At 45.7% G+C, this 17,918-nt stretch overlaps 1 protein-coding gene across 2 annotated transcripts; it reads left to right on the forward strand.

Annotated features, from left to right (window-relative positions):
• Positions 1-98: 98 nt before the first annotated feature.
• LOC143013942 (uncharacterized) lies at positions 99-14,241 on the forward strand. Of its 2 annotated transcripts, none has more exons than XM_076167671.1 (14): positions 99-243; positions 7,233-7,673; positions 7,806-7,964; positions 8,042-8,103; positions 9,011-9,113; positions 9,206-9,291; positions 9,384-9,484; positions 9,873-9,943; positions 10,200-10,307; positions 10,464-10,534; positions 10,743-10,860; positions 11,000-11,164; positions 11,486-11,581; positions 11,672-14,241. In XM_076167671.1, exons 2-14 carry the CDS (start codon positions 7,383-7,385, stop codon positions 14,147-14,149), a joined length of 3,909 nt encoding a protein of 1,302 aa, XP_076023786.1. In that variant the 5' UTR covers positions 99-243; positions 7,233-7,382; the 3' UTR covers positions 14,150-14,241. The 2 variants fall into 2 exon arrangements, with proteins under 2 accessions (XP_076023786.1, XP_076023788.1); XM_076167673.1 differs by having other exon boundaries at positions 7,265-7,673.
• Positions 14,242-17,918: the final 3,677 nt, after the last annotated feature.

Genomic DNA, 17,918 nt, shown 5'->3' on the forward strand with positions numbered 1-17,918 from the left:
CACGCCAAGGCTACCTCTCCCCCTTCCTCTCTCTCTCTCTCTCTGTCTCTCTCTCTCCCTCTCTCTCTTGCACGCGCACGCACGCGCTCATAGCCGGTGTCAGGCGGCTGCACAGTGCACAGCGCGCGCGGCGTTCTTTTGGATCCGGAACGGTACGCGTTGTTTTGCAAGGAAATTCCATTTCTTTTTCAAACGGGACTTCTGCACCGGAGCGTCCCCCGCTTCTTCTGCTGTCTCTCCCCGGTAAGTGTACGGCACATTCCTCCTCCATGTTCGATCTCCGGTGACTCACTCCGGTTCAGTGAAACGCACCGCGCAGTGTATGAAGTCACTGGAACGCTGCTGGCACTTTGTCAAGCCTGCTGTTTTCCCATAAATCATAGTGCATATTGTGTATATTATAGTGTTATTCCTGTGACTTCCACTCAGTAATAAGCCCTTACAAACTTTAGGGCTTTAATTCAATGTGCTGTGCTTTCTCTGTACCATTCTTACATTTACATTTTCTTTACAACTGCTACAATATCCCTGTATAGTGAACAAAGTCGTGTTTATGGTACTCAATAGGACGATGCACTGGCTTCATCTTTATTTGTCTGACTTTATTTTTACCCGCACAATGATTCATGCACGTATCCAATATTTCTTTCTGGACTTACTTTGTGTCCATGTACATTCAGATGCTCTTTCCTGTGGTATAATATTGCCATGTTATCCTCTTTCTAATGTATTTTTTCACTCTATTATTCATACAGTATTTCTGCAGTGGTATCTCTATAATATTCCTACGATATATATAAGCTAGTTAATAAAGACTAATAATCATATATAGACTTAAAATGTATCTATGGTACTCAGTTTACGGCTTATTCTCACTCTGGAGCTGATATACTGTGTGTATCTAATATATAGATTAGCTTACCATAGTAGTACCAGCAACAGTATAGTGGTACTCTGCTCTGCTTTGACCTTTCCTCCCATAGTACCCTCAGTGTTACAGTCCTATAGTGTCCTGCAGTTGTCTTTGGCTTTGCATTGTTTATAATCTTCCTTCACTTTGGGGTAATTCTTGTGATTTACACATCTGCTGATTGTTTTAATTAATTAAAGAACCTCTAATTTTACAGTGTGTGAAAAATAATTATGAAACCTTACCATTAATCACCGTTAAGTACATTTATGAAACATCAAATCAAGAAACTTTGACCAAAATTGCACTCATTGATCCTGTTGCTGTGCAATTAATTGACTAACCAGTCATTTAATTTTTAAACTAATTTGTATAGTACCCCTCTGAATTTGGAGTCTATAGGCTTGGACAGTTCTTCTTCATGAAAATAGATGCAGTGCAGAAAATAAAGTGCAGCTGCATGAATTCAAAGGTAAAAGCACCTACAGATACACATATGTATGAAATATATTGTTACAGTTTTGAACAGGTTTTCAGGCTTCAGGCCGTTGAAACCCTTCCTGCACACGTCAACACACACAACTACAAACACACGGAACTCATTTGTTTTTCTTACCTGAAGCTCTCAGACAGTTCTGACAAAATGATAACACTTCTGGAAACATGTGCAAACTATTCTAAGTGTTTTTATTCACTGAAAAGTATATTATGTGTCAAACATTTGACATGACTGGTCTTCTTTGTACTCAAGTGAGACAATGTCTGAGTGAGGGAGTATTGCTTGAGGGCACTTCAGCAGAAGAACAGCTGCTGGTGATTTGAATCCGCAACCTTTTGTTAGAAACAGTGGGGACTACTGTAAGCCAGGTGCCATACTTGTTCTCTCTGTACAGAATCATTCCACCAAACTGCACATTCATTTCACTTTTTCTACTGGTATCTAATATTCATTGATTGGATCGAGAAAGCTGAAAAAGGGTGTACATAAACTCATTAACATTAGCTAACAGTTGTAGTACTATAGCTAAGTATACTTATAGGCCAACGCCAAACCAAACAGTTTCATCAGGGTAACTATTAGCAAAGAAGAAAAAATCAAATAGCTAAATGAGCTTCTTTGGTGTCCCATGATAGCCTAACTGTACTGTTGGCTAGCCAAAATGCTGAATAACCTAGGTCATTAGCAAACCTGAACCCAACTGTCTGACCTGCAAAACGTCTAGCTAACCATTAGCTAATCTGACCCAAACCACCTTTGCGTTGTAGCTAAAACATTAAAACGTGAGTTAACTAATTAGCTAATCACATAGCTCTTGTTAACAAATGTGGAATGTTTCACGCTTTTGATGCTTATTTTAGTTCACAGTGGAGGTTTTCCCAGCAGGAGAGCTGTGTGCGTGTGTGTGTGTGTGGTTGAGTCCCCCTGCTTGTTCTCCCCCCAGACATCCCAGCTGACTGTATCCAGGCTACAGTACTTGCTGAAGGTCTGACCCTCCGATCCTCCTGGAGCTCCAGTGAACACGCGCACAGGCTGGCATTTAGAAACAGGAACTGATACTGTCTGTCTCTCTGTCCATATGTCTGTCTCTTTCTGTCTCCATGGCAACCCCCCAGACAAAACGATGCTCAGCCAGCTGTTGGCTTTGCTCAATAACCTCTCCGACCATAAAACCAAGCAGTAAACTCCAAGAAAAGACTAATCGCTCACTCAGCCGAGCCGTGAAAAGAGATTTAGTTGAGATTTTCTTCTTTTTGAACGACTTCACTCGTTTTGGCCAAATGGAAGCGAAAAGTAAGCCAAAACTTGATGTGCTGTCTATGCTAATTCTATCTGAAAGACAATTGTAATGTTTATCCTGTCAATGTGGGGGGTCCGCAGTGAACCCCACACCACCTTATCCTTACAACACACACACACACACATACACACAGAGAGCGAGAGAGAAAAGGGACACGTGCGTTTACGGTTGTTTGTCCGGTAAATAAGGACAAGGCTTTCTGCTCTTCAGGGAATTAACTGTGGTTTCCATGGTGATGGTGCGTACCGTTGTGTTCAAAAGATGTTCCAGGGCCCTGAAAAGTTTCAGAACAATTTCGTAGTTTTTCGTGTGCACTTTCTGCAATAATTTCTGCACAATTCAGAGATTTGCTTTACTCTCTGTGGACTCTATTTGTAGGGTCCAAGTACTTGTATTTTCTGATTAGTATTTGGTTTCTGGGTTGTTACAGAGTTTTAGGTTTTGGATGATTTGTGGTCCCTAATGGTTTCTGTAATTCTGGGTCATTTTTTTGCTTGTTTCTTAGACCGTTTCCAGGATAGTTCCCCAACAGTTCTGGTAGTTTCTGGGGTAGCTTCAAGTAGGACTCGGTGGTGTTACTAGGTTGTGTCTGGTTCACTTTTGGGCAGATCCTGATTTGTCGCAGCTTCGCTTCATCCCCTGTCATCAGCGTGACTCCAATCTGAGTTCATATATGCAGAGCGACTGTGTGGTTTGTTAAATTGAGCCGGCTTGCCGCTGTAATCCTCAAATAGAGGCGTCGGGAGATCTGTCAGCGCCGGAGAAAATGTGTGAGCTCATCTATCAGACTACAGAGCAACAGCCAGCCAGCCTGTAAACCAACAGAAATGTCAAGAGAGGAAAAATCTTTATAAAGCGCCTCAGACTCATGCGTTGCTGTCTGCAGTTTTTTCTCTCATAAAGTGAATCTAGCGCCTCTGCTAACCTGTGTGTCATGGGAAAACAAAGGCTGCAGAGGATCGGGTCCCACCTTTAAAACCTCAACAATCCAATGCGCAGTCCAGCATCACTTAACAATCTGACTGGTCGACTCTACCAACAAGCAAGGCTTTGTTTACGTTTTCACATAGGGGTGAAAACACATTTGTTTCCAGACTTCTTCTATGGTTTATGTAGGTTGTGGAAAAGAATAACAGCCCCCTTATCCTTTCATAGTGCAAATACCAGCATCACCACGTTGCTGCCAGGGGCCTCAACAGCACAGTTTGATGCTAAATTGATGATGATGATGATGAGTAAGAGGAGGAGGATGTAAGCCATAAACAATCTTAACCTCTCAGGAGGATTGTTGTTGTTATGCAGAAACAGGGCCCAGGCTTTGAAGGCTTTTTAAAGGTGCTGTACTTGTTGATATTTCTGCATCACACAGACACGTTGTATCTTCATTTACAACACATGGACTGATGTTGGGATGTGCGTGCCTCTGTCCACAGTCAGTCGTCTGAGGCTGGAAACTTTCTGAACCAAACCTCAGTGATTATCAGGGATTAGAGAGAATCCTGCTGCTTTTCCCGCTGCACACTTTGTCCGTTTTCCCTCAGCAGAAACATTCAGCAAACGGCATTTATTCCCCCACATTTTGGATCCACGTCTTTCCTCGCTTTGGGATTTAATTGACATGACTGAGACATTTATTATCCTTTGCAAGTCACTGCAGAAACTGGAAACCTTTGTCCTGAAATGAATTCCCACATCTTGGAAAAAGCATAAGTGTGACTGACAGTATGGATAGCAGTGAATTAAAGAGACAGGCTGCTGTAACCTTTTCCTGCTCCATGTCTTTCAAAGCCACCTGTGCTGCGGAGAGAGCATGGAAACCTCCAGATTACATCACTCACACATGACTTTTGTTTAATTAATATCCTGTCACACAGTATGAGTCATTACAGCTGCGTGTGTGTGTGTGTCTGTCCTCTGTTGTCCTCGGGGTGTGTGTGTCCGTGCGTGAGAGGTGAGGTCAAATGAATTTGTACTGTCAATATTTGTCAGTGCATTATTTCTCAAACAGGTTTGAAGTGGTGTGTGTGCGTGTGTGTGTGTGTTTCTACGTTTTGAACTTTCACTGGCGGCCATTTTGGCTCCTCCTTAGATCAAGCCTCATGATGTTGCCATGGTAATCATTATAGGAATTGTACTACAATCACGCCTTCCATATACAAATTCCAACTCAGTTTACTTGACAATATTAAATTATAACATAAGAATATTTTGGACACATTTTTAAAGAATTGATTACTTGGTTTCATACCAATAATGAAGCATATTACATGTAGAAAATAAATGTTTCTGCAAGTACACAACAGCTGTAAATCTGATCCGTCACACTGTCAGTACATTAATTAGGAAGGCAAATTGATTCCAAACGGCAGAGTGGTCCAAATCTATCAATAACTAATAAGTAACTAATCACTCTCCATTGGCACAATGAAGAGGAGAACATCAGGCCTCCAGCTGATCTTGTAATTTATCAAAATCCAAAATGAAACAAAGGATTACAGATAGGCAGACCTATTTTAAAGATGATGACATTGATATGATAATGGATGTCCTCTTAAAGCCTCTGTGATGGATTGACAGAAAGAGTGAATGAAAAACCTCTTCAGGTGCAAATTACATTTTTTTAACACCTTGGTGTCTATAGAGGGATAATGTGACGTGGCATGATTGATTGGCAGGGGGGTTAAGATTCCAAAGAGTTAAAAGGCTGGTGAGACGAGGAAGAGCAGGATAGAACAGAGGGAGGAAGAGGAAGCAGAGGAGAGAGATATTTCACTGTCAGTTACTTCTTCACTCTCTCTTGTCCACCATTCTGTCACATACTGTCACCTCTCTCTCTCTCTCTCTCTCTCTCTCTCTCTCTCTCTCTCTCTCTCTCTCTCTCTCTCTCACTCTCTCTCTGTGTATTGAGGTCAGTGTAGGAATGTGGAGCAAAGGCTGAGATGGATGTATGGAGGGATCATAATTGGGTCGGCTGAGAAAAGCTAACTAACAAGTGTGCAGTCAGATCTCTCTCTCACACACACACACACACACACTTTGATCCCTCTGTCCATCCAATCAGAGACACTTTTCTGAATGAGTACACTTTCCTGTGAAGAGGAGAAGCTGCTGTTCTCCTAGTTCAGCAGGGAGATCCCTCCAGAGCTATTTCAGTACTTTGGGGGTTTGTGTGATTGGATGATGTCATCGCCGCCATGGTCCCCAAAAATTACTGAGAGTGAGTGAGCGAGCGAGTGACTCATCTTTTGTTTCTGAGCCTTTGAAGATGAAGGGAGGAGAGAGAGAGAGAGAGAGAGAGGGAGAGAAGAAAAAATTCATCAGACGACAACAAAAGGACGGGTGGAGAGAGTGACTGAGTCTGACCAGCTAGTCACACACACACACACCGACACACACCGTGACCCAGATTTTGTCGTCTGCCAAGTAAACAAACTGTCATTGTTAGTAACCCGGTGTGTTACCACGACGATCACCAGCGATCTGACCAGTTGCCACGGTAGCACATGGCAGCGGCAGCCCTGGCATCTAAAACACACACATTCTCTCTCTCGCTCTCACCCGCTCTCACCCTCTCTCTCTCTCTGTCTCTCTCTCTCTCTCTCTCTCTCTCTCTCAGAAATCATGTTGCACAAATCCCTTTCTCTACCCATCAGCAAGGCAGCATCAAATTGATCAAATTGTTGTGTGTGATGCTCTCTCTTCAACAGAAGATGAAACCGCATTAATCTTACAGCTACCGTAGATTTCCCCCTATCACTGCAGGAACCCACCATAGCTACACACACACACACACACACACACACACACACACACTCACTCACTCATTCACTGGACGGGGCAGGTTTATTAGTACCACCAGGTTAGAAGATTGATGGAACAAATTCCGGCGATCAAACATAGATGTAAAGTTATGCACTTACACACTTACAGACACACGACCCACACACACATCTTTAATTCATCATCGGGATGTGCAAAGATTCGGGGACTGTGTATATGTACTGTGTGTGTGTGTGTGTGTGTGTGTGTGTGTGTGTGTGTGTGTGTGTGTGTGTGTGTGTGTGTGTGTGTGTGTGTGTGTGTGTGAGTATTAAATAATTCACCAGCTCAGGGATTATCTGCAGTTCTTATTGCATGACAGGCCTGAACTTAACGGTGAAATGTTCTTATAGCCAGTGAAAACACAATCAGAGTGTGTAGAAACATCATGCAAAAGTCCAACCTGCAGCCTGTTTGTTGGCACAGCGATACACACACATGCCAGCCTTCAGTGGAGAAGACAAGGCGAGTCAATACCGGCACGTGGCAAGCAAATGTTTAAGTAAGATTACGCAACATCAGAAATGTTGCATTAGCCAATACATGCACATCAAATACAAATGAAGTGGTGATGCATGTCGCCGTGCCAACAGGATTTTTCCGAGTCATAAGTCTCTGTCAGTGCTTCATGTTACGCAAATTCTTTCACTTACACGCAATAAATGTAACGTACCCAGTTCTAAACATCATCGTTCTCTCCTCAGCATCCTCCTCTCAATGTGACCCTTGACCCCAGGATGACCATGACACACCAGTGCTACACTCGGCGCCTCTGCCCCTGCCATGACAACCCGTCACTACGGTGATCGACTCGCCGACCTCCTCTCGCTGCTCTCGTCCAATCAGCCGCGGGGATGCACGTCATGGGCAGCGTCTCCCCGGCCAATGAGAGAGATGGCTTTCTGGAGGAGGGCGTGTCCGACTCGCAAACTCGTCCTGCTTCTCCCTCAATGTTCGTCCAGGGCAACGGGATGAGAAGCTCTGCCCCTCCTCCACCACCGCCACCGCCACCTCCCCCACCTCCTCCTCCTCCACCTCCTCCTCTTCCTCTGCCGCTGTTTCCAGGGCTGGGCGACCCCCCGGGTGGCCTGAGGAAGAAGAAGAGGGTCAGGAGTTTCTTCTGGAAAACAATCCCAGAGGAACAGGTAGAATTACACAACCACACACAAGTTACAAGTATAGTGCATGAGTAAATGTACTCAGTTACATCACACCTGTACCTGTGTGTGTTTGTGTGTGTGTGTGTGTGTGTGTGTGTGTGTGTGTGTGTGTGTCAGGTGAAGGGGCGGGCCAACCTGTGGACTCGGGGTCGAGTAGAGCAGCAGTATCAGATCGATGTGGAGACCATCGAGGAGCTGTTCGGTCAAACAAACACCGAGATCCCGTCCACCAGGGGGGGCAAAGCAAGGAGCTCGTTCAGGGAAACCAAAGAGGAGGTGTGTGTGAGCGTGTGTGAGTGTGTGTTCATGCGATTTTCAGCCCGTCACCCACCCCTCTGTCTCTCTCTCTCCAGGTCTCCATCCTGGACTCAAAGAGAGGGATGAACATTGGGATTTTCCTCAAACAGTTCAGGAGGTAATGCCTTGTCTTGTGACTGACCACACACACACACACACACACACACACACTTCGGTCTCACAATGCTCTACACAAAGCATATACACACCCACATACTGTAAATAGAAAACTAATACAACTTTGTATTAGCACAGTACAGAAAACAAGCTAAAGATAAAGCTAGCTACTATTGCTACTAGATAAAAAAATAGTACCTAAAAAGTGAAAAACCTAAAACCTAAAAGAGTTAACTTTGCAAATTCGTATGTTAACACCACACATCGCCCTTTTCCCTACTTTTTTTACAAGTTTTTACAACTTTTCCAGCTTAATGCTCCAAATATCTGAGTTCATGATGGAAAATACAAACGACAGGTTGGTGTGTATGGTGTGGGGGTCAGAGGTTTAAATCCCAGAGAACAGAGAGGTCTGATGGGTCACAGTCTGATGGCGTGATGTGTCTCCTTGCCCTCATCGTAGGGTATTATGGGTAAACAGACTTGGCAATGGTGGCGTGTTGATGAGACGTCTCACTCGTTAAAACGGCGTCATATCCTTGTGATTTTTAAGTGTGGAACAATGTGCTGTTTTCCCAACGTTTTTACGTTTCCACGCTTGGCGAGGTTTTCGTTTCCACGCTCCGGTCTGGAGCTCAACAGGGAAGGGAGCTGCACGTTTTCGCCGTGCTTGATTTTGCAACACGCGTCAATCACAACTTGTCCCGAGTTTGCTCCCATGGTATTGACCCTATCAATACACACGCATCCAGACAAACTGCTTACCAAACACGCTGCGAGATATACAGGCGAGGGGGCGAGAGAAAGGGATGGAGAGTGAGAGAGAGAGAGAGAGAGAGAGAGAGAGAGAGAGAGAGAGGGAGAGAGAGAGAGATGGTGAGACAAACATCTTCTTCTTCCCCCCTCAGGTCCAACGAGGCCATCGTGGGCGACGTCCGCTGTGGCAACAGCGAGCCGTACGGGGCGGAGCCTCTGAGGGAGCTGCTGAAGATGCTGCCAGAGCAGGAAGAGGTGAGACTCACGCACACACACGCACGCCTCTACACACACACACACACACACACGTACAGATGTGTGTCTTTAATGGGTTTCCTGTCTCTCAGGTGAAGAAGCTGAAGTCGTACCGAGGAGACACCACTAAGCTCTCACTCGCTGATTCCTTCATGTACCTGCTGACTCAGCTTCCCAGGTCAGAGGTCACATTGTTTGCCTTCCTTTTGATCATTTCAGGGCCACGGTGGTGTTGTGTGTGACCTTATGTGACCTCTGACCTCTCTGTAGTTACTCTGTCCGTATTGAGTCCATGCTGCTGAAGGAGGAGTTTCCCGCGGCGTGTGATGTCATGAAGCGACACATCGGAATCCTGCTGTCTGCCACCAAAGGTAAACACTCCTTGTCTTCCTTCCTCCTCTTTCCTCCTTTCCTTCTGTCTTTCTTTCCTTCCTCCCTGCCTTCTTTCCTCCTTAGTGACATCCTATTCCTTCCCTCTGTGACTCCATTTTTAATTGCAATTGACAGCAGCTGCTTCTACTGCACAGTTCTCACACTTTCCTGTCTCACACACACACACACACACACCTTGACTATTTTTGGTGGCGTGTGTGTGAAGCTGTTAACTACATGAATATTAACTACTGCTTCACATGTGTACACTATGATGTCTCACACACACACATATGGAAGTGAAGATGTTTTTTTGTTAATGTGATGACTCACTCTCTCTCACTCTCTCTCTCTCTCTCTCTCTCTCTCTCTCTCTCTCACTCTCAGAGTTGATGAGTTGTGAGGAGCTCCATGCTGTTCTCCACCTCGTGCTGCAGGCCGGAAACATCCTAAACGCTGTAAGTGAGAGAGAGAGAAAGAACAAAGAGAAACGGCAGACTCAGGAGAGCGGGAAAAGATGGGGGATGGAGAGATGGAGTGGATTCATCATGTTATGTTGTCGAGAAAACTTGTATCTAAATGTATATCTACATGAAAACCTGTGTCATCGGAAGAGTTGTCATTCCCTTGTGTGCTCATGTCTGTGTGTGTGTGTGTGTGTGTGTGTGTGTGTGTGTGTGTGTGGGTGTGTGTGTTTGTGTGTGTGTGTTGCAGGGAGGATATGCAGGGAACGCAGTGGGCTTCAAGCTGTCATCCCTCCTGTCTCTGGCCGACACCAAGGCAAACAAGCCGGGCATGAACCTGCTGCACTTTGTGGCTCTGGTTAGTGAGTGTGTGTGTGTGTGTGTGTGTGTGTGTGTGTGTGTGTGTGTGTGTGTGTGTGTGTGTGTGTGTGTGTGTATTTTCCACCTCAGCCCTCTAGCTTTGAGCTAAAGGGTGGATGGATGATAATGAAACTTCTCCCCGCGTGTCCTTCAGGAAGCGCAGAAGAAGGACGACAAGTTGTTGGAGTTTCCTGTGAAGCTGAAACACATCGAGGCTGCAGCCAGGTCAGATCACCTTTGACTCCTGTCATCCCTCCTCCTCCTCCTCTTCCTCTTCTTCCCTGAGGAAATAAAACATTGATTTTTCAACCATCTCTTGAAGAACAGCGCCCTCTTGTGACGTCTTGTAAAAAGCAGTCAAACAGATTTACTTCCCCTTTAAATGAGTAGATTACAGATTGCATTGTGTGTTTTCATGTGTATGTGTGTGTAGGATCTCCTTGGAAACACTGGATGCTGATCTGCACTTGCTGACGTCTCGCACTCGCTCATTAGAGGAGAGCGTCCAGAGAGACACAGAGCTGCTGCAGCAACTGGACAGCTTCCTGCAGGTCTAATACACACACACACACACACACACACAAGTAATAGAATAGTAAAGGAAGTTTATAAGCAGCAATACTAGTATAGTAGTAGCTCACGTGTGTGCTTTGTTGTGAATTTGTGTGTTGTTCTGTGTGTGTGTGTTAGTCGGCGACCTCGTCTCTGTGCTGTATTCGCCTCAGTCGTCAGCAGCTGAAAAAGGAAGGCAGCGAACTGATAGACTTCTTCTGTGAGGACAGAGAGACGTTCAGGCTGGACGACTGCTTCAACATCTATAACACCTTCTGCTCCAGGTTCAGTGCTGCTGTCAAGGTACACACACACACACACACTCAACTTAACAACCACTCTGTAAACACGACTAAAAGTAATATTAGCAGCTACTGCCACCTGGTGTTCAAACAAAGTGGTGGTGTTGTAATGAGCCGACTCTCTCTCTCTTTCCCTCTCTCACTCTCGCGCTCTCCATCTCTGTTTCTCTCTCTCTCTCCCCCTCTCACTCTCTCTCTCTCCCTCTCTCTATCTATCTTTCTCGCTCTCTCTCTCTCTCTCTCTCCCTCTCTGTCTCTCGCTCTTTCTCTCCGTCTCTCTCTCTCTCTCCCTTTTTGTCTCTGTCTCGTTCTCTCTCTCAAGGAGAATGTGGAGAGGCAGCAGAAGGAGGCGGCCCGTTGCCGGAGGTTACGGGAGCTGGAGGAGCAGAAACGACACTCCTGGGCTGGCGGGGAGAGGGTGGGACTTACACACACACACACACACACACACACACACACACACACACATGTCTGCCATTAATGAATATCCGCTGTGATGTTCTTGTAGGTTGGCAGAGCCTTTGGGTTTCGCTGCAACAGTGAGGCAGACATGGACGCCGCCGTGTCGCGGTCTGACGAGGCCGGGCTGCTGTTGGAGCTCCTGTCACCTAAACCCCGCTCCCGCTCGCCCCTCCCCCACAGTCCTCTGGGGCGTTCTGGGAGCTTACGGCGCTCCAGGGTGTCTCCATCCGGCTCACCTTCCATCACTGCCGAGCGTGAACTGAGCTCGATGCTGGGGATGACAACCCTCGACCCCCCTCAAAGAGGAGACGGCGAGGCGTGGAAACCTTTGCCGTCCACCTCGTCTGAACCTGCGCTGAGAAGTCCACATCTGACCCGGCTCCCAAATCAGGGCTTCACAATGCACGGGTTCCACCAAAACCATCAGCCAGGACTGGATAGGCCGGTGCCACAGACCCCCTCTTCCCCTCCCGAGACCCCTGGGATTCCAGAAAACAAAGAATCCCACCATACAACCACAACTTACCTCAGGCGTGACACTACGCACACACAGACTCGAGTAAACATCGTAGAGCCAATCAGTAACGTTACAGTCAAACCTACCTCTGATTTAAACCAGCAAGTGACGCAATCCCATCACAACAACAGCAGTGATCCCCTCCCCTTTGGAACGCTTCCAGACCATCCAATCACCTGCAGCCAGGGCAAATCAAATCCCAGCTCAACCAGCACCCACAAGATGTCAGTGGCTTTAGAGAAGTGTATGCTCGTTCCAGAGCTGAAGGCTTTCGAAAAAGTTAACAGCCACAATGAAGAGCATCTCCACGGCGACCTGCATCACAAAAGCAATCGCCAGGGAAGTTGTAAAGATGACATCATAATCACCGACGTGGAAGAACAGGGAGTGGACAAACCCAGATTTCGAGAGCCTCAAGATCCTGTCAATGTGGGGAATGCTAGGAAATCTGACACTCAAATGTCAGAGACAAACTCCTTATCTTCTCAGAGAGAGGAAGAGGAAGGGCAACAGCAGAAGGTCATTGTATGGTGTGTGACAGGTGTGTGTGAGGCAGCAGGTGAGCTTGCACTCGCCAATAACACACATGCACAAATGGAGGAGGGTCAGTGTAGGCGTGACAATCATGAGAGCAATGAGCAAAATTTCTCTTTACCAGCCAATCACATGCCTTCAGAGCCTCGGCTAGCCAATGAAAAGCAAGTGCCAATACCCATTAGCAGCCAACCGGTGCCTGTTTCGCGCTTTGATGACCCACCACTTCCCGCGTCTTTCACTAGTGGATTGCCAGCAGAGCCTGCGTTGGAATCACCTGCCTTCACCACTAATGCCTCTAATGACGCAAAAGAATCAGCCAATAAGGAGATAGATGCAGAGTGCTCCACCAATGAGAAGAGGGAATTGGCAGAGGACAAGAGTAGAGATGAGATTGCTTCTCGTCATGCAAACAATGACAAAACACAACAGAAGAGAGAACTGGCAACCTTATCTAAGCCGTCCTCAAAGACCCTTCCTTCCTCTAAGAACCGATCCAGTGGGATCAAATCCACACCCACAAATGCACCTGCTGCCTCCAAATCTAAACCCATCCGCACCCTCACCAGCTCAGAGAACCAGAGCATGAGGAGGGTCGTGCCCATCTCCAGGCCCAGCCGAAGGGCTGCATCCCAGAGCAAACATCCTGAGAAACCTCCTGGCCACCATCTGAGCTCGTCCAACATTGCAGCACCCAAGAGTCTGAATATGGCCAACCCCAACGATACCTCCCTCCGACGGAGAGAGAAATCGGCAACTGCCCCTTCCTCCCGACGCCCCAGCTTCCAAAAAAATCAGGATCCAAAGGAACCCAAAGATCCAAAGGTATCAGGTGTCCAGGGATCTGCCCGGGAGCAGATCAAGGACTTGCAGAGGAAGCCGTCGATCCGGAAACCCTCAGCAAAACCCAAACCACAGCCAGAGGAGAAGATGTGCCGCTCCACGCTCCGGGCACTTGCTCAAGCTGGGATGGTAGAAGGAAGCGTCCCAGGAAGAGGAGAAGCAAGAGGAGGAGGAAGCGTCAGCGCCCCAGTAACTCCTTTGCACAAATCTACTACCTCTGCAACATCTCCGCTTCCTGGTTTCGCCCGTAACACAGCCTCTTCTTCCTTCAGATGGACCCACGCCACCCTGGCTCCTCCTGCTCCTTCTCCTCATTCATCCCATGGTGGCTCTGACACCTCCCCTAAAACCGCCCCCAATGCCTCCCTCTCTAACTCCTCCCTGCTCACACGAACTGGCTCGCTGAGAGCCACAGTCACCTCCAAATCTTCAGATCATTTACACCCACCTTCATCATCTTCCTGGTTCCCCTTAAGGAGGACTCAAAGCATCAGGGCTCCTCCTCGTTCCCCACTTCATAACTCACCGGTGTCCCCTAAAGCCCTCAGACAGATGGACAGCAGCAACCTCTCAGACAAATCAGCTCAGTCCAGGGACTCAGTTAAAATCACCAGGCCAAACTGGAGATAACAGGAGAAATTGGAGGCTGCGTTCCAACATTAAGTTGAGAATCCCGTCTCCTGTTGCTGCTTTGTTCACACAAGCTTGAGGATACATTCCAACGTAAAGTACAGACTCCTGCTCGTGTAAGAAACAGGACGCATTCCTATTTTAAGAGTCTATGTGTTTCGTTGGAGAAATTGGAGAGGTTGAAGGCTGCATTCCAAAATGAATAATAAACATTCTCCTATGTGTTTATTTAAACACCCTGCACATATGAGGGTACATTCCAGTATGAGATATGAATAATATTTACATTGACCTCAGGGGTGGAAGGCTTGCAGTCCAATATGGGAGGGTTGATTGATAAGTTCTGTGCCTGAACTTTGTATAAATAAATAAATAAAAACTGCGGCACCTCTGAGTTAAAGCTTACTATGCTTGGCTCTGAATTTATCAATCAATTCTAAAGCACATTCGAGATATGTGAATGTGAAACATGGAGATGGAACGGACACATTCCTCTATGAAACAGGCATTATGCATTGTATAATAAACACATGCGGTCTCCTGTTTAGGACTAGACGGCTGCATTCTATTCTGTATGAATTATGCAGTTTTCCTTTTCTATAAGCTAGAAACTGCATTCTAATACGATATGCACGTGGATATAACGCACGGTAAAATTTGTGCCTCAGTTTCCACTTTTAACCAATCCAGTTTAGTTGTTTTAAAATCAACAGCTAAATTATCTTATCAATTTAGCCTTTTTTAATTTTATTTTATTCTGCACTTTTAACAAAACTAACCGAGCTGAGGGATCTTTGTACATCCGGCCTGATTGAAATTATATTATTTTGAAAATGATTGTATTAATTAAGATTTGAAAATCAAGGAGAATCGTAAAACTTCTATCCGCATGATGAGATTAAGACGAGGAGGCGTTTCAAACATCTCTGATTCAAAGCCACAGTTTCACCTGGAAACGTCTGCCGTGCCAAGTATGTTCATACTTTCATGTTTGTGTGATTATTAATGTGTATTTATGTAGCCAGTCTATGTTTGATATATCATCTAATAATAAAATATTCCAGACTCTATCTGCGTTTGTTTCATCCTCTTGATGTCTCAGATGGTTGGTGTTCTGAGCGACAAGGACCTGATGCTAGATTAGTAGCATATTATAGTATGTCGTCATGGTTTAAACTATAATGTCTGACATAATAAAAACACTTTGGTTAATCCGTATGATTTAACAATTTGCTTAGAAATGAAAAAAATCAAAAATACACAAATATTGATGCCGTAGCGCGAGCGAGCCGCCACGGCGTCATCAAACCGCGCCAAACAAAGCCCCATGTGCAGAGGAGAAAAAGAGAAGAGGACCCGGATAAAGTTTGTTCCGTTAAAGTACTGAGGGAAAAAGTTTACAAAACATTAGTTTACTAAAGTTTTTCAGTGAAGTTAAATAACGCCTCGCTGTTGACTCGGTGCCCAAACTTCACCGCCTCCGTTTGAAATTAGAGAGGAAACGCGGACAAACGGAAGAAAACAAAGAAGAAAGTGCGGGGTTTAAACTTTAAAATCCGGAACTTGTCAAGGTCAGTCTGAGTTATTAAATCACTTTTATCTCTATTTTTCTGGTTTTGTTGGTATTTAACAAACCTCTATCTGTCGGTGTTACTTTTTAGTTAAAACGACAGTTGAAAAAAATAAGTATTTACAAGTATAACCCGACAAAACAGAATACTACAATAGAAAAATAGAACTTGTTCTCGAGCATATAAAGTTTTTAAAATACATTAAACTCTTTACATAACAGCATCACCAATGGTTTCTGCAGGTAAACCCCACACAGAAGTGCTAGCAAAAAGCATTTTCTTTATGTTTGATATTTTGTTAATTTATAAATTGATGCAATGACCTTCTACAGAATATTTTCCATTATTCATGTTGTAGACAGTGACTATGAAATGATACGATAAAAGAGAAGCGTGAATGTGATGTTACAATCTGTGTAGCACCTGACACGGAAACAGGATGGATGGATGGAAATTTGGTAAATAAATGACCTTGTGAATGCTCTGTTGAGTGTCTTGCAAAGGATTATGAGAGGTTGTGCTCATTTGTCGGCTTGTTGATCCAGAAGCCAAACTGAGACGCTGCTGTGGTGTTGGCAAAACAACAGCAGCAGCAGCAGCAACAACAAGAGGAAATCAAAGGCTGAGGCAGCACACACACACACACACACACTTCCCATGAAGGTGTCAAGTCCTCACCTCACACTCTTTGATCATCCGATGTGTGTCTGCCATTAAAACACACCACAACAAAGCTGCCATTTGTCGCTTCAGTATAAAGGTCACAACAAAGTTTGAGGTCATGGTTTCGTTTATTATGATCTTTCTTCCTCTGTAATCCTTTTATTTTGTCACTATTTCATTTGTCACCATCAATCAATCACTTTTGTTGTTATTCCAGGATGGCTGTTTGTTCCTGTTCTGGTGTGTGATAAACAAAAGAAGTTAAACGCTAAAGCATTGGCTGGAGAGAAACATGGAGGAAGAGTGGAGAGAAGCCAGAGAGGAGGAAGAGGAGGACAGGCAAGATGGAGAGGAGGTGCAGGAGGAAGAAGAAGGAGGAGGAGGAGGAGGAGGAGAAAATGAGAAGGACATTGGACTGAAAACTCCATCCAGGACAAAAGAAGATGGTGATGATGAGGTGGTACAAATGACAAAGGCAGACACCAAAGACTTCAAAGATAGATTTAGGAGTGAGCTGATTGGTGGACACACTCCAAGCTCCACCTCCTCTCCTTTCCTCTCCTCCTCTCTTCAACGGGTGAGAGGAGGAAGCGAGGAGGAAGGCGAGGAAGAGGAGGAAGAGGAGGAAGACGAGGAAGACGAGGAAGATGAGGAAGACAACGTCAGTGTCTCCATCATCACCATCGAGGAGGAATCCTGTCCTTCTGAGCCATTTGGGCCTGCCCACCTGGAGATGGCTAATCAGATCAGCAGGATGGAGTTTGGCGGCGACGGTAAAGAGGACGAAGAAGGGCCGGCGGGAGCGGAGGAGGAAAGTGAAGACAGGGAGGAGGAGGAAGAGGAGCGGGACGAAAGAGAGGAGGAAGAGGAGGAGAACGCTGCACTGACGTCGCCATCGCTACTCCTTCAAGCTCAGGTAAGGCTGCAGCCTCTCTCTTTCCCTCTCAACTATCTGCTATGGTCCTCGGCTCGTTTCTCGCCATGATGTCGAACTCGATGGAAACTTCTTGACTTCTGTGTGAGAAAAGTTTGGTTTGGTTTTGTAGAATAATAGCAGCTGATTATGGGAAGGCCTGAGGGATCAAATCACATGGGAGGCTTCAATAAAGGGCATAGAAGTGAAGGTAGACGGGGTCAAAGGGCAGGTTTTATTTTCCCCTGGTGAGTGCCGATTTGTTATGTTTATGAATTCAGCCAGCAGAGGGCATCAGATCACCCAAAACCACCAAACACACTCACATACACACAAAGTCCCACACAGGCACACAAGCCTGTCCAGCAAATGCATAGTGTGTGTATGTGGCGTTCAGGTACCAGTCAGTATTGTCAGCAACACGTGAATGAGTGATTTGAAGAGAGAGAGGATGTGTGTGGCACTCAGGTGCCATTATGTCTGTAGTTTCTTGTCTTTACAAACAAGCTGAACACCGCGTGTGTGTGTGTGTGTGTGTGTGTGTGTGGTGTGTGTGTGTGTGTGTGTGTGTGTGTGTGTGTGTGTGTGTGTGTGTGTGTGTGTGTGTGTGTGTGTGTGTGTG

The sequence above is a fragment of the Genypterus blacodes genome, unplaced genomic scaffold, assembly GCF_046128005.1.
Source record: "Genypterus blacodes isolate CSIRO-AG114 ecotype Tasmania unplaced genomic scaffold, CSIRO-AGI_Gbla_v1 ptg000168l_1, whole genome shotgun sequence".
In the NCBI taxonomy this organism is placed as follows: domain Eukaryota; kingdom Metazoa; phylum Chordata; class Actinopteri; order Ophidiiformes; family Ophidiidae; genus Genypterus; species Genypterus blacodes.

Bases quoted from the DNA above. Each gene is read 5' to 3' on its own strand.
- LOC143013942 (XM_076167671.1), top strand. From the start codon at position 7,383: ATGCACGTCATGGGCAGCGTCTCCCCGGCCAATGAGAGAGATGGCTTT. The intron at 9,292-9,383 runs GTCAGAGGTCAC...ACCTCTCTGTAG, and splicing joins CTGCTGACTCAGCTTCCCAG to TTACTCTGTCCGTATTGAGT. The intron at 10,535-10,742 runs GTCAGATCACCT...ATGTGTGTGTAG, and splicing joins CACATCGAGGCTGCAGCCAG to GATCTCCTTGGAAACACTGG.